This window comes from Lacerta agilis, chromosome 3 (genome assembly GCF_009819535.1).
Source record: "Lacerta agilis isolate rLacAgi1 chromosome 3, rLacAgi1.pri, whole genome shotgun sequence".
Taxonomy (NCBI): Eukaryota; Metazoa; Chordata; class Lepidosauria; order Squamata; family Lacertidae; genus Lacerta; species Lacerta agilis.
Window position 1 is genome coordinate 87,378,123 of NC_046314.1, and position 24,058 is coordinate 87,402,180.

At 43.8% G+C, this 24,058-nt stretch overlaps 1 protein-coding gene across 1 annotated transcript in view; it reads right to left on the reverse strand.

Annotated features, from left to right (window-relative positions):
• The window catches only part of GALNT14 (polypeptide N-acetylgalactosaminyltransferase 14), a 230,414-nt gene that overhangs the window by 112,079 nt on the left and 94,277 nt on the right, over positions 1 to 24,058 (reverse strand). The window contains 1 exon segment of the mRNA XM_033144635.1: positions 7,925 to 8,094. Within this exon segment, the coding sequence (XP_033000526.1) occupies positions 7,925 to 8,094 (170 nt within the window).

The window sequence follows — 24,058 nt, forward strand, 5'->3', positions numbered from 1 at the left end:
TTGTGGAGACCTTACAAAGCAACGGCTCATTGTGTTTAAATCTAATTGCTTCCACTTATCTTCAAAGCAGCAAAAGTCATATGTTTGTTTTCATGGCCGTAAGGTAACTCTGTGAAATCCATCCCAGGCTGCTGCGCCATTTCCCTTTCTCAACAACAACCTCATATTGAAACCATGGTCTGAGCAATAAGGCTTTGGGCCTGGGAGGCCATGTGGCTGCACAAGATTTAACCATTTAGCCAGCATGGGAAAGGCAGCTAGACGTTTTTCATCTTACTGAATCACAGGACTAATCTAGCCCTTGCAAGGCTAGGATCTATGAGCTGGTTTGTGTGTCCTGTATCATCGGCTGCATTAAAAACATGCCTTTAAAGCACATTCATCACACAAAGAATCCCAGGAACTATAATTTACCCCTCACCCAACTAAAATTCCCAGGCCCTTTAAAACAATTCTTTGGGGAGGGGGTTGGAAATGTGCTTTAAATGTATGCTGTGTACGCAGCCTTACTGAGATCAGCCTGGATATTGTGTTGGCGAACTATAAACCAGAACTCCCCTGCTTAGAAACACTTGACACTTTCCTCCCAGTACTTGCCACTTATCTCCTCTTTGCCTCTTTTGCTGGATGCTGGCTTCCACTTCTGTCTGTGATTAGAAAAAGTAACCCAAAATGGGAAGCTGCATTATTATGGTAAGACAATTTGTCTGTCCTCCTAGCCTAGTATCCTCGATTCTGGCAGTAGCTGTCCAAGGTCCTGATACGTCTTTCCCATCACCTGCTATCTGATCCTTTCAACTGGAGATGCCAGGGATTGTACTTGGGAGTCTTTTACCTGCAAAGCATTGGGCTCTTATCACTGAATTACAGTCACCCGGCTCTGAAATAGGTTCATACTGTGAATTCACCGATCCAACTCTACTACCTAGCATTTGAGCCAGGCTTCAAATATTCGGGTTCAGGTCACAGATCAAGATTGCAGGCTGCACAAAACAATTTGCTAGATTCCATTCTCTGTTTAAATGGGCCTTAAAATGGCCTATTGTTCTCACATATTTGTTCAAAGGAAGACCAGGGAAAGGATAATTTGAAGACAGATTTTTAAAATGAAGGAATGATTTGGATGTGATAATTCAAATCCTGAAGCAGCAATCCCATCTTTAACAAGAGAAGGGGCTACTAGCCCCCCCATGGAGGACATGCTTTGGTCCTGGGTTCAGTCTAGGGATGGACAGATCAGCCTATTTTTTTTATCACTTTCACAGGCATTCAACCAGAAATCCATTCCCTTCATTTTCTGCAGATATGACAAGTTAAAGTCAACATTTAAGTTGTAGGCTTATCCATTGTTCCTAAAAAAAACCACACATTATGTATGCCATTTGTAGGCACTTTCTCCTAAAAGACATTATTTTCGAACACACACAATTTGCATGCCGTGCGCATTTCTTGAAATGAAACTGCAGTGCAAAATTTGCCAAAATGTGCTATCTGCTTGATAACTGCCTGCTTACGACATAAAAGTCTAGGAGATGTGAATTAGGCTTGCTCCCATTTTAAAAGGGAGACTCAGTTAAATTCTCCTCCATCCAGTTTATTCTCCACTAAAGGATCTAGTAGACCCGGGGAACATCTCTGCCTGAAATCATGGCACTACCAGTCAGAGTAGATGATACCAGCCTAGATGAATCAATGGCTCTCATTATAAGGCACCGCCATCTGTTCATATTATAAACTGCATTGTGCTAGCAAAACTATGAATAATTTTAAATTATCATTTTTTTGAACTGCAATCCTTGAAATATTCAGATTTCCCCATTTCCTCCCCTGTTTAGTTTCCCTTTCCATCTTTTTTGCACTTCTCCCTTGTTTATAACAACTGCTGAGCCAAAACCAGCATGTCACCAGCAGAAACTAGTGATAGTGGCAGCTACTGTATATCAGTAAAACCAATGGACCATTTGGAAGGTGGAGGTCAGCAGGGCTAGCATATGGAGCCACAAAGCCATGGAATACTGGCATGCCTCGACTCGTTGGGAGGTGTCTGCTGCAGATGGCAGAGACCCAAAAGCAATCAGGAAGAATTCTTTTGGCTGTGGGCAATTCATCCCACTCACTGTTACATTTCTAGCCTGCCAAGCTGGAGTGTATGACTTTATTCCAGATATTGCACACGCGCACACAAACACACACACACACACACACACACACACACACATGGGGCAGGCAGGAGATGATTTACAGTGCAATTTTGGCTCCAAGTTTATTACTGCTTTTGCTAGTATGTATGTATTTATGAGAAGAGAATCGAAAAGATAGTGGTATACGATCGTTTCTCTGTTTATGAAGAATATTAATAGCAACACTGTTTTGTTATTAGATCTGAGAAGGAGGTCTTGTACTTTTAGGAAAAGGTGAAGAAAGGATTGGTGACAAGAAGTCCCCGTGAAGAAATGGAATGGAGCGTGGAGGAATATATTGACCCAATATGTTCGCTTGTTTTTAAGTAGATTCGGTATTTGTGGTATGACTCTTGTTGGTGATGTGGGTTGTGCACATAATTTTCCTACAGGTCGGTGCCCCATTCCTAGACAAAGAATAAATTTATTTATTTATATTAGATTTCTACACCAAAGGATGTTAGTTGCTGCAACTGAGGATTACAGAAAAGTAACACCTGACTGCTGCTACCTACCATATTTCCACTCAATTGCAGCTATTATCTACAAGTATATAAGCAAAGCACAGCTTCCATAATTGTTCCACAAAACATCATCTTGTGTTGCTTCCTTCCTTGCAATGTTGCACCTGCAATATCCCACCAAAAATTTGGGGGAGAAATGGCTAAAGCAGGAAACCTGGCAGGGTCTAAAGGCTCCACTCTCATAAGAATTTCTATTTCCAGATTTTCCCAGATCCTGTTATATTATCACAGAACTTAAATGCACACTTATACTGTGATTGCCCTGCATTTCTTATTTTGCATGTTCCCAGCACTTGAAATACCTTTTAGTTACTGGTCTACCCACTGAGACAGTGATAATCTTATTGAAAGGGTCCAATCATCATGTTTCTTGCCTGACTCTATAAATGCATGAATTTCAGTGCATGATCACAGCAAGTTGTTTGTTTGTTTTTTTTTAAAAAAAGGCCATTATGCTGGGTGAACGTGTCATGAGAACATTCCCATTTTCCAAGGATTTGGAAATGGAGAAAATGTTAGGGAAGTGGAGGGAATATTACTGACATCTTTTTGCTTTCATCAATGAGTTGCAGGTGGGGCAGTTGGCCCAAATAACATGAAAATAAAGAATAATTGAAATGCAAAATGGAAATGACCTATTAGGTCATTTAATCTGCCTCCTTCCAAGTCTGGGTTTTTCAGACACTCATTGACTTAAACTGTGTGATTTCCATTACTGCTCCAAGAAGATCAAATTCAATAAATCTTACACTTATATCATTTCCTCTAAAAGACATTCCACCTTCATGTGCTTTGTTTTTCATTATTCATACACCATTTTATAGACCAATGTTAAACAATTCCACTTGCAACAGGAAGATTTTCTTATTTTCTTTATTTATAGACAGAGTATCATCTTAGAAATGCTATTCTCACTCTTGGCTAGATAGAGATATATAAATATATATATACACACACTATCCAGTTTTACGGTCTAGAGGTTACCAGAGTACAACCCACAAAGTTATGCTGCTGTGCAATTTGCAGTCATTTTACTAGAGCTTCCATTGGAATTAGTGGAAGTGTGCACAGAAACAAGGCCTGGTGGGTTGCCTTCTGCTACCATCCAAGCACTGAAGGTACAGGTTTACCAAAGAGATTTGCTTTATTATTCTTTTCCTAATGTATCCTTTCATTCTGACAGCTGAATTGCCACGAGCTGATTTATTCAGCAAGCTGGCCGCAGTAGACTCAAGACCCAGACTTAGCAATTCCTGCAAGACAGCAGCTAATTTAGAGCCCCATCAGTTTAAATTATTGAGACCCACCATGTTTATCCACATTTAATTTTATCTGCCATTCCAATGATCACTCTTTCCAGGGCTATGAAATCCTTTCACATCCTCACAGTCTGCTATGGACAATTATGTCATATTCTGGGTCATTGGTGAATTTAGCCACCTGGCTGTCTGGGTTGCTTTCCAGTCATAACGAATATGCTGTGCAATGATTCTGTTTCCAACAAAGAGCATGAAGGGAACTTGATGTTTATCTCTTTCACATTTTTGTCTAAAATGGATCACTTACACACGTACCATCTTTTCATCCAGTTGCTAATCTGGGAAAGAACCTTTCATCTCTTGATCTAACACTGGTTTGCTTCTCTGAGAAGCAGTTGATAAAAATTTATTCTGAAAGATTACAACAGCAAGGGCTTTGCGGGGAGGAGGGCCTCCTATGTTGCTAGCTGCCGCTAACTTACATGTACACACCAACAACAACAACAAAAAACCGTTGCTTTTCCAAGCACTTCCAGCAAAGGGATGTGTCAAAGACACAAGCCTTATTGAACTGAATGTGAGTTGTGCAAGCCATTCATTATCTTCAACTTGAGAAATGCATGAGAAATATTTTCCGGTGATAGCCTGTGAACTTGATCACTAACTTCTGAACTCTCTAGTTTCTACCAATGGGAACAATCTAGCCTACATTAAGCACATAAAAATCAATCCTATATGCAGGACTTTTTTTCCCAGCCAGAACTCGCTGGAACTCAGTTCTGGCACCTTTCAGGTGGGTACCATTGCCATTCTAAGAGAACAAGGGAGGTGTTCATGTTGAGTTCCAGCACCTCTTTTTCTAGAAAAATAGAACTGCTTATGTAAGGAAAAATAGAACTGCTTATGTAAGGAAGTTGTTAGAGGGCACATTCTGGGGCCTACACTGATAAGGGTGCGCTAGAAAGAGGGAAGCCCCAACTTCTTTTTATGGAGCTTGGGGCTTTGGGGTCCCAACCTGCACAGGAGGCAATCACCACTTCAGAGCTCCTGCAAAGGAGAGTATCTGCTGAATTTAATAAAGAAAGAAGACTACCAGTGAGAACCAGGGAAGGTCCATTGTTCAGAGGCAGAGCACCTGCTCTGAATGCAAAAACATCCCAGGTTCAACACCTTGCATCTCCAGGCAGGGCTGGGAGAGAAACCCCGGAGAGCTGCTGCTGGTCAGTGCAGGCAATACTGAGCTAGACGGACCAAGAGTCTGATTTGGTATAAGGCAGCTTCCTGTGCTCCTGTGAGTAGTTCATCCACTTGCCACAGGGGCTAAAGCATATGGAAAGGAAGACAGGTGCTCTTTGAAGCCCACAGAACTACCCAACAGCAACGCCTGAATCCCAGGCAGATGGCATTCAGGTAAATACACCTGGGACATCATGCCTGATCAATGCCATTAGCGTCAAAACTCAAAAAGAGTTTTGCATGCTCACTCCATCAATGCCTGTGAGGGAGATCTGCCACTAACAATCTCCAAATGATTCAGGGGATGAAATTCTCCCCGCTTCCCAAGCCACTGCTGCTTGACAGTTTCCATTAGCCCACCAGGCAGCTCTGGGCAATCAGATGCGCTGTCCCTGGCCTCTCCTCCCAACGAGACTCATTGCCGCAGCCTGTTCCACAAAGTGCATTGCGGTGCCAGAGGGGGTAGCTGCTGAATCTCCCCAAGCAGCTGGCCAATGACAGGCTGTATCTCCCACTGGGAGCAATTCCCTTCCTCCTTGCTAACTGAGCTCCCCACTCGCTACCTCGGCCAGTCCAGATGCCTGCTGCTGCTGCTGTTGTTTTAATTTCATGTGCTTGCTCAGGTACTTAGCTAATGCTGCATCCTCCTGACATCTTCAATAAACCGGAACCCAATTACTGCGTGAAGGAATCAGGAGGGAAAATATAATTAGCCCATGCTACATCTACGTTCTGTGCCATCTCTAGCTCCATCAATGAGAATTGATGGGAGAGTGCTGTTGCACTCAGGTCCCGTTTTTGAGCTTCCCATGGGCATCTGGTTGGCCACGGTGAGAACAGGATGCTGGACTAGAAGGGCCATCTAGCTCTTCCTATATTCCTGATATACACCTGATATACAACAGAAACTCAGTGCCCTGGTGTACAGAATCTGGACCAAGGGATGGGATGAAATGACAGTCAATTTACATCTACTTCCATCTTCAATGGGGCAGCTGGTGAATATTCCATTTGTTATTTCTCTCCAGGAATGACATGCTCTCTGCTTAGCTATTAACCGACACCCATCAAGGCTGTCAACTTCCCTCTGGGGGAATGAGCATCTGGCTACAGTCTGCAAACAAATGAGAATCTCAGCAGTGCTTGCACTTAAGCATCAACGCAATATTATCTAGTATAGATTGGCTCCTACCATAATATTCACATGGGAGGGGGGGGTTGGGGGTGGAAAGTTTTCACACGGAAACTGAATTTAGGGGTTTTTGGTCAGCATCCAAGATTTAATTTAAGGGCTGTGTCTTAAACCCAGATCTGGGGCAAGATGGTGGTTCCCCCTGTGCCTCTTCTGGTACTAGGCCAATAGGGGAATCACTCAACATTTTTTTTTTTACTCAGACTCTCCTACTGGAGGAGGAGCTTATGGTTTTTCTAGAGAGGACAGAAGCATTTCCTGTCAACTTTAGTCTTGGATTGATCTACCCTTTGCTTCCTTCCACATGGCTCTTCCAGGCTGCTCTAGATGTGAACACAGAAAGCTGCCTTATACTGAACACTGGTCCAGTGAGTTCTGTATAGCCTGCACGGATTGGCAGCAGCTCTGCAAAGCTTCAAGCAGGGGCTTATTGCAGCTCTACCTGGAGATGCTGAGGAACTGAACCAGGGACCTTGTGCATGAAAAGCGAATCCTCTGCCACTGAGCTAAAGTCTTTCCCCTGTAGCTGAATACATCTCCAGTCATACAGCGTTTCACAGGATAGAGTTTTATTTGAAGGGCTGTCTGGTCCAACTTAAAGATGAAGAACTGTCAGAAGGGAGAGCAGCCTTGAAGTGGCCCATCAGCACTTAACACCTGGACAGCACACTAAGCTCATCAAGGAACAGTCTTCCGCACTAGGGTGATGTATACTGTATTTACATTTAAATGATAGTAATTAAATTTCAATCTATACACAGTACATGCAAAATGCATGCATGTTCTCCCGGTGCATTTCCTCCTGTTTGGTGACACCTTTAAGTGGCCACCCTAGAACGGATTTAGTGCTGAGATGCTCACCAAATATTGTTACTCTGCGAGCTTTCAGTAGCAAACTGGGATGAAGGATTGGCTGGCTTGACGGTTCTTCTCGCATCGTGATTTTTTGCATAGCACCCACCCCCATGATTTGTGATATATTGCCAGGTCAAAAATTACAAAACCAATATCATGATAGACTTCATACTGGTTTTGGACAATATATTGATATATCGCCCCACCCTAATAATGTCTGTAAAGCATTTTTGGCATCACAAAAGTGATATCCAAAAAAAGTGAGAGAATGTCACTGATTGAGCCCATTGATTCCTCTTTAGAATAAATAATAACATGAGGTTGTATCCAATGAATATGTCCTTATTTGTGCAACACTTGTGCAACACAACTATCCCCCCCCCCCAACACACACACATCTCACTCTGCTGAATCCCTGTACAGCTCCTAAATCTGTTCTGGAGGTTCACCCATATTTCCATAGCAGATTTCTTTTTAGGGGGGCATGCAAGGAAAGGATAGAGAGCAGAACAGGATGACATGGTTGGATGCAGCCCCTGAGCTATGCCTCTACAGACCACCGGGCCTAGGGTGTACTCCCCAGTAACACAATTCAGGAACGGTCAAGTCCTGTGTGTGGCAACTGTGTTTTCTGATATGCAACTGGAAAAGAGAGAGAGAGAAGAAGGAATATGGAACCTGTGGTGTCTTGTGTCTCGAATGCCACGGTCACTGGGTATCCTCTCACTCTCCCGCTGGTTGAAGGCATATAGTCGATACGGGTCCTCTCCTCCCTTCCATTTCCGGGCAGTCAGGTACTTTCGTTCTTCAAACTGATTCCAGAGGTCATCCCAGTCGATGTCAGAGCCCTGTTCATGTACAAACATGGATGCTCATCAGAACAAGAAGCACTGCAACTGAATTGTCATGCTTTTGTTGTCAGCTTGGAAGGTGCCAGCTGCCTTGGTCTACTTTTAGGAGAGCTTGGGTATCGCTACAGTTAAGCTTGCTCCTGCAGCACAATCCCTGGGATGTTTACTCAAAAGTAAGTCTGACTGTGTTGACTGGGGCTTACTCCCAGGTATGTGGGCTTGGGGTTTCAGCCACAGAGTATTCATGCACGGCGCTCCTCTCTTCATGTGTAATACAGTGGTACCTCGGGTTACAAACGCTTCGGGTTACACACTCCACTAACCCAGAAGTAGTACCTCGGGTTGAGAACTTTGCCCCAGGATGAGAATGGAAATCGTGCGCCGGTGGCGTGCCAGAAGTGGGAGGCCCCATTAGCGAAAGCGCACCTCAGGTTAAGAACGGTTTCGGGTTAAGAATGGACCTCCGGAACAAATGAAGTTCATAACCCCAGGTACCACTGTACTCACTTATCCCTCCTTAAGGCATGAATCTGCCCTTGTAGCAGAACAAGGTGGCAGAGGCCCGAGTTAACAGAACACTGCTTCAATTGCAACATCTGCCTGTACCCCTTGCCCAAGCCACAGCCCTTCACCTGCTGAAGAGTCAACCTGTCTTTTCATTCGGCTGCGCACAATGGCTTTGTCCCTGCATTGTGGAAGCCAACACAATGGGGCCCTGATAAAATCACATCATTACAGAAGCACAGCCTCTTTGATCTCAACCTGTGTGTAGTACAGAGAGATTCAAAACTTGTACAATTGTTCCAACACCGGGGATGTGTGATCTTATCCAATAATTGATCTCTCTTTTTTATTGTTAAGTCAGTATCCAAGTCCCTTTTGGCTGCTAACAGCACAAAATGAGGCTTTCGAAACAGGCAATTTTACCCCATAATTGATTTTATTCACATCTGACAGCACATTTTAATGTAATAATAGTTAGGGGAGGAGGGGGAATGATGGCTCTGACAAATGAATGGCCCACGTCCCCTTCACCAGCTTTACACATTGGAAAAGTACCCCTGTAATGTTTAATATTACATTTCACATTGGCTATAAAGGAGTCATAGGCAAGCATCAAATGGCTAGCTCCCATTACAGCGATGAGACATCTTTTCTCAAGCACCTATGTGAGGGGCTACATCAAAGCCCTTCTGGACATTTAAATTTATACAAGATCACTCTTATCTACATGCTTGCAGACTTTTGATTCCTTTAATAAAAAAACCCCAATACATTTGTGCAGCATGCTTCATTAAATTCCACCAAAGCAATGCTGATTATTTATTTAAACCATGATCCACCTATAATGTTGCCTGTGCAAGTCACATGGAAATGAATGGAAGCCATGCAATTCTTTTCAGTTGTAACCTGCATCCAATTCAATGAGGTATGCATGATGGGGAATGGCAGTGGTTTGTGACCAACGTGTCTAGCATTCCCCCCCTCCCCACAAACTACCATTAATCCAAATGCTTCTTGCTGCTGCAAGAAAAAAGGAATCCAACATTCTGCTGGCCCTCTTTGGCTTGCTCCTGCAGCACAGTCCCATAGATGTTTACTAAAAAGTAAGCCTGACTGTGTTCACTCCCAGGTACGTGGGCTTGGGGTTTCAGCCACAGAGTATTCATGCATGGCGGTCCTCTCTCTGTCTGTGCATTGCTCCGTGGTCCTTTGCTTATTACTTATAAAATCAGGAACACAGGAAGCAGCCTTATAGTGCCCCGTCTAGCTCAGTATTGTATACACCAGGCATGTCCAACAGGTAGATCGTGATCTACCAGTAGATCACTGGACGTCTGTGGTAGATCACCGGTAGATCAGTGGCTGCCCCCAAAGAAGCTAAAAAAAACTTTGGCTGCCCTAAAAAAAGCTCAACATCTTTGCCCTGCACCCCTAAAATGACCTGAACCAAAAATTGGGCTTTCCTTCCTAAAAAGAAAAGCTCAGTGTCACTTTCCTCTTCCCCAAAGAAGCTCAACAACTTTTACATGAACCCCCCAAAAAGGGGGTAGATCACTGCCAGTTTTTAACTCTGTGAGTAGATCACAGTCTCTTGGAAGTTGGCCACCCCTGGTATACACTAAGGGCTCATCACATTTCCACTCGTCATGCTGCTTTCCCACAGGAAATCCCACTCTTTAACGACAAGTCAGACCAAACTTCAATCTGGATTTCTGCTGATCGACGTTTGTTCTGATTCAGCAGTAAGGAGCGGGTTTTCCCCAGGGCAAACAGAAAACCTCTCAGACCCCTGCTTTCTAGGCACGAGACAAGTGGAAATGTGGGCGAGCCCAAACTGTGTCCAGTTCTGGGCACCACAGTTCAAGAAGGATACTGACAAGCTGGAACATGTCCAGAGGAGGGCAACCAAAATGGTCAAAGGCCTGGAAACGATGCCTTATGAGGAACGGCTTAGGGAGCTGGGTATGTTTAGCCTGGAGAAGAGAAGGTTAAGGGGTGATATGATAGCCATGTTCAAATATATAAAAGTATGTCATTTGGAGGAGGGAGAAAGGTTGTTTTCTGCTGCTCCAGAGAAGCGGACACGGGGCAATGGATTCAAACTACAAGAAATAAGATTCCACCTAAACATTAGGAAGAACTTCCTGACAGTGAGAGCTGTTCGACAGTGGAATTTGCTGCCAAGGAGTGTGGTGGAGCCTCCTTCTTTGGTGGTCTTTAAGTGGAGGCTTGACAGCCATCTGTCAGGAATGCTTTGATGTTGTTTCCTGCTTGGCAGGGGGTTGGACGATGGCCCTTGTGGTCTCTTCCAACTCTATGATTCTATGTTTCTAGCATCAGCTATCCAGCATTTCGGACAGGCTTCTCTCCCAACTCTCCCTGGAGATGCCAGGGATTGAACCTGGGGTCTTCTGCATGCAAAGCAGGTGCTCCACCACTGAGCTGCATCCCCTCCCCAAAGACTCTTGTGCCCCAGACTTATGCTTTACATTTAATCTTTTCGCCTTGGCACCTTATGCTCGACTGTCTCAACCAATCAACGCTATTGACAGATCTTGCTATCCCCACCCTTTAATACTGCAAAAATCTGTTTTGTTCAACTTACACTGCTAGAATACTAGGTAGGGCTTTAATTGTGTCTCAGCTGGATTAGTAATGTTGTGTTTTCCAGTCCTTTTCCCTCCCAACTTAAGCCTTTAACTTCCGTTAAGAATTCTGCTGCCTTGCTGTTATCTTCCGAATCCCATTTAAATTGTTTACTTTTCTTTTAAAACCTGGAATGCTCTGTCCCTTGCGTATTTGCCATCTGTAGTCTTTCTTTATGGTGCAGCTTGCGTTCTTCTTCATCATCTCCTTGTTAGGCTTTGAATCTCCTCCTATTTCTCTCCTATATCCTTTAGTTTCTACATATGCTTAGAAAGCTCTGACAACCAATGTGCTGTTTTCCACATCTCATCAGCCAAGACCGGCTGGATCACACCAAAGGAGGTTCCATCTAGCATCCTGGTCTCCCATTCACCAACCAGGTGCCCAAGAGAAGACCATGGCAGACCAGGACATGAGCCTAACAGCATTCTCCCTACTTGTGCTCCCCAGCAAACTAGTAACTTTGTTTTCAATCCAGCTTCAAATGTGTTAAAGGAAGTCCACCTAGAATCCCTAGATCTGATCACCAAATTTCAAAGAGTACATAGCAATAACGGGAGACCTCAATTTCTCTGATATATTTTGGAAGCCAAACTCTGCTAACAATGAAAAGTATCTGAAGAAGTGTGCATGCACGCGAAAGCTTATACCTTGCCAAGAACAAACTTAGTTTATAAATGGTGTTTCCGTGCGCTGCTCTGGTTTGCCAGAAGCAGCTTAGTCATGCTGGCCACATGACCCGGAAGCTGTCTACAAACAAATGCCGGCTCCCTTGGTCTATAGAGAGAGATGAGTGCCGCAACCCCAGAGTCGTCTGCAACTGGACGGTCAGGGATACCTTTACCTTTACCTTTAAGGTGCTACTGGACATTTATTTATTTATTTTTATATATTTCGACTGCATCAGACCAACACAGCTACCTACCTGAACCAATGAAAAAGTATTGTTATGGATTTTGGGGGAGACCACCCTAAACCCCAGAAATTAATAATGGTAGGATTTTTATTATTTGGAGTTTTTATTTTATTATTTCATTTTTATTGGGTTTTATAAACAAGAATGATGTTTTACAAATAAGTATACCAAGTTTTCTCATGTCATTTGTATATCACAAAAATAGCTTAATAAACGTGGGAAAGTATCTACAAAATATGTTTCATTCTTAGTTTTGAAGATAAGACTGGAGGTCAGTGGAAAAATACAGGTTAAGCTTCCTTTCTGATTTAGGGCCTCACCTGGGATAGATCAATTAACATGACTAAAGGTGTTGATGGCCCATCTAAGAGGAATCTTGGGCTTGGGCACACAGAAGGTTGCCAAGGTATGAAGTGACAGGGTATGAAGTGACAGGAAAAAAAGAGTCTTTAGCTGCGCTGCTGTGGAGGACAAGCCCCGCTTGAAATGACCACACTGTAAGATTTGGACTCCCTCCATGCAGAATGAAGGTGTAAATAGGTGAATAAACCATATTTCCTAAGGCTACGGCAGTCTCTACTGTGTCTCAATTCTCCATAGGAACACAGACCCTGGGTGAGTGCCTGGAAACTCCTGGAAGCTTGTCAGAGAGTGAGGGTGGCACCCAGCTTCTGCAACAGTGTAATGAAGTTATTGCCTTGCCTTGCTGACAATTTCGTATTCCAGAAGGTGGGACTCAGCTATCCTAGACACAATCTTCAAGAACAAGAACCAATTGAAACAAAATAGAAAATTCTTTCCAGTAGCACCTTAGAGACCAACTGAGTTTGTTCTTGGTATGAGCTTTCGTGTGCATGCACACTTCTTCAGAAAAGAGAAGTGGCTGAATTGCAACTAATCACCAAACTTAAAACCATGGAGAAACCTGGTCTGAACAAAGACATTGGATTCTTATCTCATTATACATAACAAAGCTATCTTTAGCCATATCACCCCTTGCCTTTCCCTGCAAGACTAATTGCAGATGTTAAGAGTCGTCAACAGGTTTTCCACACCTATCAGCTGATCACCCATTCCCACCACCCTTCTGAGTAATACCCCTCCCCACTCCCTCACTATATTTAAGGATCTGGTGACTTCTGTTTCAGTGTATCTGAAGAAGTGTGCATGCACACGAAAGCTCATACCAAGAACAAACTCAGTTGGTCTCTAAGGTGCTACTGGAAAGAATTTTCTATTTTGTTTCGACTATGGCAGACCAACACGGCTACCCACCTGTAACAAGAACCAATTGGTTGATGAGGCAGAAGTAGCTGGGACCATAAGAACAGATGAATCCTGCTGGATCAGACCAAAGATCCACGTAGCGCAACATCCCTTTCAAAAAAATTTTTTTTTGGGGGGGGGGTGTTACAGGTCTACTTAGCATCTCTGCTGCTCCACCATCATGGACAGTTGCCCACCCTAAGTAATCCAGTGTTGGTGCCTCCCAGTGCCAGTGGCCCCTGCAAGAACGGTCCCCACAAAAAAAACCTGGAGCCAATCAGTTCTGCAGCTCGGTTGTGTAACTTTATTGCCACCAATTCTGCAAAAGTCAGGGAAGCCCTGACTAAGTCTCGCATCCCAGGGCATGTTTGCAGTTTCCGGCAATTGAAGAAATAATCTTTTGCTTTGCAGATGGCGCACATTTGACAGGGAGAATAAATATGGACACTCACAATGTCATTTTTACTCATTTCTTCGTTGCTTATACCTTCCCTAGCTGCCCTAGCTAGAGCCACAGATGAAAAGAATCCTTGCATTTTGAACAACAGCTGAGGATTTGAGGATATAAAGCATTGGAGGATGTTCTGAAAGCCATTCATTCTTAAGACCACTCCAGCCCATCAGGCTATTTTCAAGCAGGAGGATATATGAAATGTGTTTGCAAGCTTTTGGTAGGAGTCCAATATATCGTGCAATCAATACAGTTGATGTTTTTTTAAGGCATCTTGTAAAACATGATTTATCAATGCAGTAAAAGATCGGGAGAAGTTACATCCAGTGAATCCTAGAATCACTTAAGGTCCCAAGATTTATAAGGTTTGATGACAGTCCTCAGAATCCTTTCTTTTTCAGAGTGCCAAAATAAAACACTTCTTTTTAAACGGGCAGGCTCCAACCCATGAAATGGGCACAATCCAGCTCATAAGCACCATAAAGCTTCCATTTATTTCACTGCCAAAGTCAGGCATCTGCTTAGCTTCCATCCATTGAAATAAATGGAGCCTAGGTCCTGTACCTTTACCTTCAAAGTGCTTAGGTCTGGCTGAATTGTATGCAGTGTTTGGTTATAGGTATTTTACCTGCTGTTGTTTTTGGTTTGTATTTTATTGCTGTTGACTGCCTTGAGTGTAATTTGGTGGAAAGGCAGGATACAAATTTAACAAATGAATGAAGTTGTATTTCCTGTGCCAACGAAACCAGCATTTCTTGAAGATTTGTTCTAGTCAAAGCATCTCAGTGCTTGCCACACACCCACACATGTGACTCCTTCCTAACTGCAATCTCAGTGGAACAGACCAAGAAAAATTGCCACAAGTGACTTTTCTAATAGTGAATTTCAGCTCATTGTCTGTCCTCTCAAGGTGACATATGGACTAATTGCTAAGAAGGCATGCTTTGGAACGGAAGAACTTGCCTCAGTAAAGGAGCCGGGCGAGAGGACTTTCCACTCATTCCATAGCCCTACAATTTTACGACTGGCTTGAACGAGTAATTGTCATTCAAGCCAACTGATAACTTACCTGTTCCTTGATTACTGATAAAGGAGAGGTACAGGCATTAAACAGTGAAGCAGGAAAACCCCTTCGTTCACCCAGGACAAAACATCAGTTATGGATTATTGGATAAGATCTTCATTATAACATTTCCACCATGCATTATCTCTTCTTCCTCTCAAGTAGAATTCTATCTGGGGACTTATTTAACTGATGTGCCGAAATCTAAATTTAATTTATTATGATCTAACTCACTTTAGGTTCCAAATTAGCATGCACCCGAGAAGGATCAAGTCAATACTCTACTTGCCTTTCTATTTGTCTTCCACACAGCTCCTCTCTGTGCGCCTCATATTCATTTTCTCTCGTGTACTGGTAATAAATTTGATTTTTTTTTCTTTCCTCTCTCTCTCTCTCTCTCTCTCTCTCTCCCTCTCTCTGTCAGAAATTAGGCCATTTTTCTTTCAATGCTGCAGCTTAATGACCAGTATTAATTATATAAAACAGTGAGTTAATAAAGAATTTGAGAGAATGAGAGCCATTCCAACAAGGGGGGGCAAATCCTTCCCCATCTCATGGGGGGAATAGCTAATCAGTCTCACCAGCTATTAAAAGATCTTTACCATAGTCCTCCCACCCCCACCGCCCCAGTCTCAAAGTTCCGACTTTAGGTATCATTAACAGGCACTGAGTGGTATTCAACTAACGTGTCCTGTCAGCAAAGGTTTTCTGCTTGCACTAGACTTTTCCCTGTCTTCTCTCCCCATGCATGCTTTGTGCCCTCCCCAAATCTGATCCAGAGGGCTAGACCCCTAGAACAGAGTTAGTGGATATTGGGGGAGGGGGAAGGAGAAGAGGAGAAGAATGTTCCATTGAGCAGATGGAAATCCTTGTGCTGATGGAACGGCCATGTTGGATGCAGTCCAAGTTAAGCCAGTGGTTTGGGCCTTTTGCACTATGTTTTCATCCTGATCCTGAAGCTACAGAGGAATTTGTTATGTTAAGTCAGCGATGGGGAACCTGTGGTCGTCCAGTTGTCACTCTACGAAAAGTCCCATCATTCCTGACTACTGGCCATGCTAGCTGCGGCTGATGGGAGTCGGAACCCCACAGCATCTGGAGGTCCACCAGTTCCCCAACCCTCTGCTAAGCACCCAGATAATTACAATCCAGAGCTGCTCCCATTTTCTTCCAAGAGAATGGGAGAGCGCCTGCTGGTACGCAGCTCCATGTTAACAAGCGAGCCCAGCAAAGCTTTGATCTGACTCTGAGGCTTCCAGAGCTGAGGCACACATACAGTAAGGACACAGTGGTCTGAGCAAACACCTTTCAAAAACAAGTGTTACCTGTATAAAATAAGAGCATTTCACATATCTTCGTTCAATGTATTCGTTCAATAACCAAAATGTTAAGCCACTCTGAAAAGATTTGAGACATCCCACATGTAAGAAGATGTAACAGCTTACAAACTGATCCCTGGAGAATCCTTCGGGAAATAGTAGAGGGGTTTTTTTTTTAACACTAAAAATAGGAATGTTCCAGTATAACACTAATATGTAAGGGAATGTTCAGAGCGATAATGCAGCAGTATCCTCATCTCCCCATAGAAGGAAAGGGCTGTAGATGACAGAGCAACTGCCTTAAAAGCAGAACATCCCGGGTTCAATGCCCAGCATCTACAGGTGGTGCTGAGTCAGACAGCTGCTTGAAACCCTAGAAATCTGCTGCCAGTCAAAACAGGCATTGCTGAGATAGGTGGCCCAATGATCTGACTTCCAGCTTTGCTTGGGGACATTTTACCACGCTGGGGTCCCCAATTCGATTGAGGTAGAAAAATACCCCATAAAACTGTATGTGTCAGTTCCACGCTACCCCGAGTCAATGTTATATTACACTGAAAGCCACAAGCAGAAGAAAACTACCCATAAAACAGGCTATGTCCAATTTTTGTGTGGAAAATGGCTAGCATTGGATAACTACTAATCTGTGTCACAACCAAATTTGAAAAGACCCACATCCACCAAGAGACAAGGACCATTCCAATGGAATTAATACGACCCATCACTTTATGCAGAAAGACATGATCAGGTTTCCATAATATACCTATAGCTCCTGTTTTTTAAAAAAAGGAGCTTGCAAATATTCTGCTTTCGTGTAGTACCTGCTTATAAATAAGAGGTGTTTATCACAGTTTCATATCATGAAAACTATCAAGAATCATGCATGTATGACAGTGGACAAGAGCAGAGTAATCTCAAGCCATACATACACTGGGAATACCATCAAAAGCTACACACAGACACATACACATGGACACAGAAGGAAATGCATCCCTCTTCAAATTAGCATCTTTTACATTCAGGTAATGTTATGCTGGGACGCGGGTGGCACTGTGGTCTAAACCACAGAGCCTAGGGCTTGCTGATCAGAAGGTTGGCGGTTCGAATCCCTGCAATGGGATGAGCTCCCGTTGCTCGGTCCCTGCTCCCGCCAACCTAGCAGTTCGAAAGCAAGTCTAAGTGCAATAGGTAGATAAATAGGTAGTGCTCCGACAGGAAGGTAAATGGCGTTTCCGTGCACTGCTCTGGTTCGCCAGAAGCGGCTTAGTCATGCTGGCCACATGACCCAGAAGCTGTACGCCAGCTCCCTCAGCCAAGAAAGAGAAGAGTTGAAGAAGAGTTTGGATTTGATATCCCGCTTTATCACTACCCAAAGGAGTCTCAAAGCAGCTAACATTCTCCTTTCCTTTCCTCCCCCACAACAAACACTCTGTGAGGTGAGTGAGGCTGAAAGACTTCAAAGAAGTGTGACTAGCTCAAGGTAACCCAGCAGCTGCATGTGGAGGAGCGGAGACGCGAACCCAGTTCACCAGATTACGAGTCTACCACTTTTAACCACTACACCACACTGGCTCTCAATAAAGCGAGATGAGCCCCGCAACCCCAGAGTCATCCACAACTGGACCTAACGGTCAGGGTTCCCTTTACCTTTACCTAATGTTATGCTATGCTGATGCACCCACCATCCCCAGATGTTGTCAGCAAAGACAACACATGTCAGATACATATGACATGTGGCTTTCATTGGCAGCAAATACCAATAAGGCAAGCCCTCAGAAGGAGACTGCAAAGCCCTCCCACCTTCTTTTCGAGATAAACTAATATGACAGCTCAGAAAAGCTCGTCCTCTATTGTATGTTAAAGGGCCAGTATACACAAGACATTGTTTTTTGTGCATGAAAACAGACACTCAATTTTGTCTTGAGAAATGCAATGTGTAAACTGGGCAATCATATAGTAATTAGTGCCATTTCCTTGATTGTGTGCAATGCATCTGGATCAAGCCACTTGCATATATTGCCTAGATAGTTTAGTTTAGTTTAGTTTAGTTTGTTAGATGATAGATAGAGATAGATAGATAGATGATAGATAGATAGATAGAGACAGAGATAGATAGATAGATAGATAGATAGATAGATAGATAGATAGATATAGATAGATATAGATAGATAGATAGATAGATAGATAGATAGATAGACAGACAGACAGACAGATAGATGATAGATAGATATGAATATCATCATCATTAGTAGCCATGGTAGTAGGCAATAGAGGCTGATGACTCAAAACAGAACCAGCGAAGATTCATCAACAAAGGCAAGAGGCAAAACATAGTAAAATGGACGCAAGCCAGGCAGGACTTCAGACAGTTTCAAGGTAGATCTGTTCCAAGCACCACCACAGCATAATTGAGCCCTATAGAGCAGAGTAGGCCATCAAGTGTTCAAGCTTCATTGGCTGAGTGAAGAGTGGGTCATGCTCTGCATGGAGGTCTAGAACCCCTCTAACATTTTGTCTTCAGGAGGATGAGGACCAGTTGGCATCTCAGGCAAGGAAGAAGAGATGGGATCAAGGGATTGGAAGAGTGGTTCCGTGGAGGCGTCTCGGGCTGTCTGCTCAGGTGGCAGGGACTGCTAGTACCTGGTTCTGTGATGGGGTCTGATGAGGTCTTGTTAAGTCCTCTGTCTTCTCATCTCCAGATGGGGCTTTAAGTCCCCTGGTAACTCACAAGCTCCCTTGCCCCACATCTCCCATGCCAAGTCTAGGGTCGTTCCCCCTGGGGGATGTGACAGCACCATTTTTCTTTGTCTGGGGCACTAGCTAGGGCAATTACGTACAAAGGCTAACAAACTGAGTCCAATTTATAAGATGGAAACTCAAAGGCACGTGCAGAAGCTTTCCAATGTAAGACTGTTCCCATGTATAACCAAAAAGGTTAGTAGAGAGGCTCCTTGATCTGATCACACTGCATTAGGACATTCAGCTATACAGGCAAAGTGGGGAGATCCAAAATAACTGTATGTCAGAGCTAGACTAATCAAACTGTCTGCTAAAGCTTCAACTGAAAGTGACAGTTCCAGTTCATCTGAGGACAGAGAGGCCATGTATTTGATCATTTTCTTCACTGAAAAATTCAGCGGCGAGGTATTTCCATTATATTCTCTTTAAAAAGAATCCGCAATGGGGATGCTTAGCCAAAGGAACTATCCACCAACCACCACAACTAAAGGGCTACCTCAAACTGTGCAGAATCACGTGGGCTATCATCCCAGAAAGAGCGCTAACATGCTGTGAATAGCACACCTGAGTCCCTGAGGAATCAATTAGACGGGACCTCTTGGGGACAAGGAGGAAGTTTAAAGGAAAGGGCTTCATTAATTCACAGCAGAGGCTAAGTTGCTGTATCAGAAATTAAGTTGGTGGACTGAGGCCCGTTCCTTTCTCTCTGGCCCTGTTTCCCTCTTCCGTTAATTATTACTCAGACAAGCTGACTTTACAGAGAGATAGGGACCCAGGGGGATGAAAGTGCACAGCCTAATTGTTCACCTCCTGTGTATAAAGGCTGGAAACCCAAATCTTCCCCAAAGAAGCTCTCCCTTATTACACAAGATACAGGTTATTTGACATCTTCCCCTAGCTGAGAACGCACTCAGGTAACAGCTGCCTCCTCCTTTACCAGCTCACTAAGTAGCTTCCTTGGAAACACCTGTGGCTTAAAATAAAAAAACAAGAAAGGAAAGGAAAGTCTCTTACTGTGACAGCACATTAAAAATTGAAACTCTCTAAGCTTGGAGACATACTTCTGTGTCTGCCTCTTAAATCAAGACTCAGGGGAAAAAAGAGTGTGTGAGGGGGGAAGGAGGTGGTGGGAGGGAGAGCAGGTCATTAGCAGTAAAGACTACAATTTTCCAGCAATTGTTAATGCTTTGTTTATGTGGGTTTCTACGAATATGACATTTTAATGGCACAATAATTGTGTGATTACAGTGCAACAAGGATTGCTAGAGCAAGAAAAGAGCAGCTCAGACCGACGCCTGCTGTGGGTTCTTCAGTTTTCCCTGAAGCCTGCAGACGGATAACCACAGGATTTCCATTCAGGACTGTCAAGCTGCGAATACCCCACATGACAAGCACCCATTTCCATGCCGTCATGAGATGCCTTAGGCTTGTTTAGTCACAGGTGCTACAGGCACTAGGTCAAACCCTTTTCTTTCTCAACATACTGTAGGCTATAATGGGCTAAGGAGTGTGAAAGACAACAACGAAGGTGTTATTAACGGGATGGTACCCGCCTTTACGTTACTGCCAGTTTCTTTAGACTTTATTGGTGGAAGTTGCATTTTCAGCTGAATTTGGGGGAACCATTTGAAGCATCCATGCCAATGAGCTCTTTCAATTACTTTTGTTGATTTGCTCATTGCAAACAGCTGAAAGTCTGTAAATTGTGATAATAAACCCGATTTGCATTGGGGATTGAATAATTTCGGTTGCAACTGCTATGCTGTGCGGAAGCACATCCTCCTTTCCCTTGTCCTAAAACTTCCAACGTTCAGTTTCAATAGATGGATGGCCCCAAGTTTTAGTATTATGGGAGAAGAAGGGAGGGGAATCCTCCTCAAAATTATGTACTATCCTATTCCACTCATGTTGTTCACCTTTCTCCAAAATTAAAAAGTCCAAATGTTGTAACCTTTCCACATAGGAAGTTGCTCCATCCCCTTTGTCATTTTGGTTGCCCTTTCTGAATCTCTACAATGCTTTCTTTGCGCTGAGGCCCCGGAACGGTACACCGCATTCCATGTGCAGCCACAACACAGATTTTTATCATGGCATGAAGATACTGACACTTGTGTTTTTGGAATCTTTTCCTAAGGATCCATAGCACGGTATTTGCCTTTTTCATAGCTGCTACACACCAAGTCAGCACTTTCTCCGAGCTGGCCACCACAACCCTGAGGTCTTGCAGCGGTTGCCAGGTTGCACACCATGCTCAGTATGCCAAGCCCAGCCTTGTGAGTAAAGTCTGTTGCCTTCCCTGTCTCTGGATGTTCCCTTCCTTCCCTGTAAAAAAAAAATATGTTCATATCTAGATTGCCATATGCCCTCTTTTCCAGGACACGTTGCAACGAACCTCCACTTCACACTCTCCCCTTGTTACTAAGTTGAATTTCTAATCAGGTGTTCTGGGTCAAATTTCAATCCACCCCACCTGTCCCTCTGAGGTCCGTCTGTTATTTCAATTCCCTTTTATCAATAATCTGGGAATCTCTTAGTAACGGGAGTTTTCCTGTCCAGCCGGCCGTGGCCGGTTATATCCTCTGCTCTGGGCTTCAGGGGTTACATCTCTTCTTTTGCCTACAGTTTGGGGTCTCTCTTTCATTGATCCCTCACTATATCAGTTAGCTAAGCCCTCTTAGCAACTCTGTGGCAATACCAGGGTTTCCGCTCGTTAGCACGGGAACTCCAGACACAAACCTATCACCCTGCAGGTCGTTTTGTCCTTTCCCTGAGTTCACCTCCTCATGAGCATACTAGCTCGCTGGACCAAATGAACGGACAATATTTTCTTAGCTCAACAATAAAGAAGTCTTTATTTCTTCATAACATAACGGTTTCAGTAATGGTTTATAGCTTAGTTTCATAACAGTGTAACCTCTTTCTTTCAGCATCATATACACATCTTCAACGTATCCTAACCTATCCTAACCTACCCACCACTATCCTGGCCCCACGCCCTCCTTCTTCCAGTCACCACTCACCCCACTAACGGCTGTTCCCTCCTTTAAAGAGCGGAATGTCCCGCCTCCCATGAGATACCTGCCACTCAAACTGGGGTGCCCATTAACTCATAAAACACCGTGGGCTTCTGAAAATCCCTTAACTTAGATCCGTTTCGTTACACACGTCCTCTTTTTTTAGAGGTAAAATTTCTGTCCGGGCAGATTTTCTGAATTTGCCAAAATGTCCTGCTTTTGCGGCATCCCTTCCTGGTGCCCTCTGATGTCACTCCAGTGCGTGCCCCACCCACGCATGCCCCAGCGCACACATGCTCCGCACCCCAGGTGCCAGCAAGTGTGTCCTCTTTATTGCCCTTCAGAATATGGCAACTCTATTGCTCTGTTGGAGGAAGGGAAGAAACCTGAAAAAACCAAAATCCTATGCAGTTCTACTGATGGTTGTTTCAAAAGGTTGTAAGAGGAATGAAACAGAATGCTTAGCTGCGGATTCCATATGCCATCAGTCTCCTCTGGTGGATTCTATATTGGCATTTCTTGACTTTGTTTTATAGACATTCTGAAGAATTTGAGTTGGGTTCAACGGCAACTTTCTAAGCCAGGCATAGGCAAACTCAGCCCTCCAGATGTTTTGGGACTACAACTCCCATCATCCCTAGCTAATAGGACCAGTGGTCAGGGATGATGAGAGTTGTAGCCCCAAAACATCTGGAGGGCCGAGTTTGCCTATGCCTGTTCTAAGCTCACCAAGGGGCCAACCAAGTTGAGGAAAACTTGAGTTAGAACGATAGAAGCCTGTAATGAAGAAGCATCGATTCCAAGCAGGCTTGCTACTTTCTGTAAAATCACCAGGGCTTAGAGGGGCTGGTTGGTGGGGTAGGGGGAAGGCAGTCACTCTATGAAATTGACAGTATCTGGGCAGATTATGGATCATGTCAGACAGTGTTAAAGGCTTTTGTTCTCTGGTTTGTTTGGAGCTTCCTTCTCATTACCCCAAATGAATAAGCCGTTTGCATTTTAAATTGCTCCTGGCTGCATTATTGTTACCACCATAAACCAAAATAACCTTGAAGAGAGTTTCACAAATTTTCAGAACCGCTGGTCTAACATACAAATATGCTCGCATGCTGCAGGTAAGAGGATAAAGGGGAACAAAACTCTTCGATTTAGAATTCCCAGAGAAGGTAACAGAAAGAAAGACACTTTCTTTTGGCACAGTGTGTTTTGCTCACAAGTGTCAACACAGCCCTGGCAGCAGTGGGAATGCCAGCTGTCTACAAAACACACCGGTAAAGAGCATTAAGTTTCTGCTGTATCCACGAAAGCAAACTGCTTGTCTGTCTCTAGAGAAACTAATTGCTGGGTAAAACCAAATGCAGCAAATTTTACATGTGCCACACTAAATCAGCATCATTCGGCCCCCTCCTACAGACTCCTACACCACTTTCCCCTCCCCCCCCCCGAGTACTCTTCCAAGGAGGAAAGTGATAAATCCCCCTCCCCCCATCAATTCATGCTCAAGATTTCATCCCACCATATTTCTAAGAGCTCATCAGAAGATTTAAGGTTATATTCTTCCACACTCCCTCTCACATACACACAAACCACACACCATCTTTTCTCTGTCACTGTAACTGAAAGGCACCAGACTGAGGTATATTTTATCCCTTTTTTTCAAAAGGGTGAAGAACATATGAGCTCCATCAAGCTGAGGAGGCTGGCAACGGCTTTGTTGTGCTCAGCTCATCTTCCATGACTCTTCATCTCAAACTTTCAGCAAGGGTGCCTGTTTTGTTAACTTCTTGACTGGCAGCTGTCACAATGCAGACATGTGACTTCTGGGAAATGGGACTCAATTCTTATTTGATGACATATCATCTGGTGGAAGCTTTTTCAGTCATGGGGGAAGAACTGAGACCCTGGCTGAATTCTATTGCCAGTGGAGGAACTCTGATGGAATTCACTCCCATATTAGAGCTTTCAGAAGTAAAACCTTATTTCCAACAAGTGTGCCGTGCCAGAAATGCATTTTTCATCTTGATAGTTATGATCAGGGAAGGA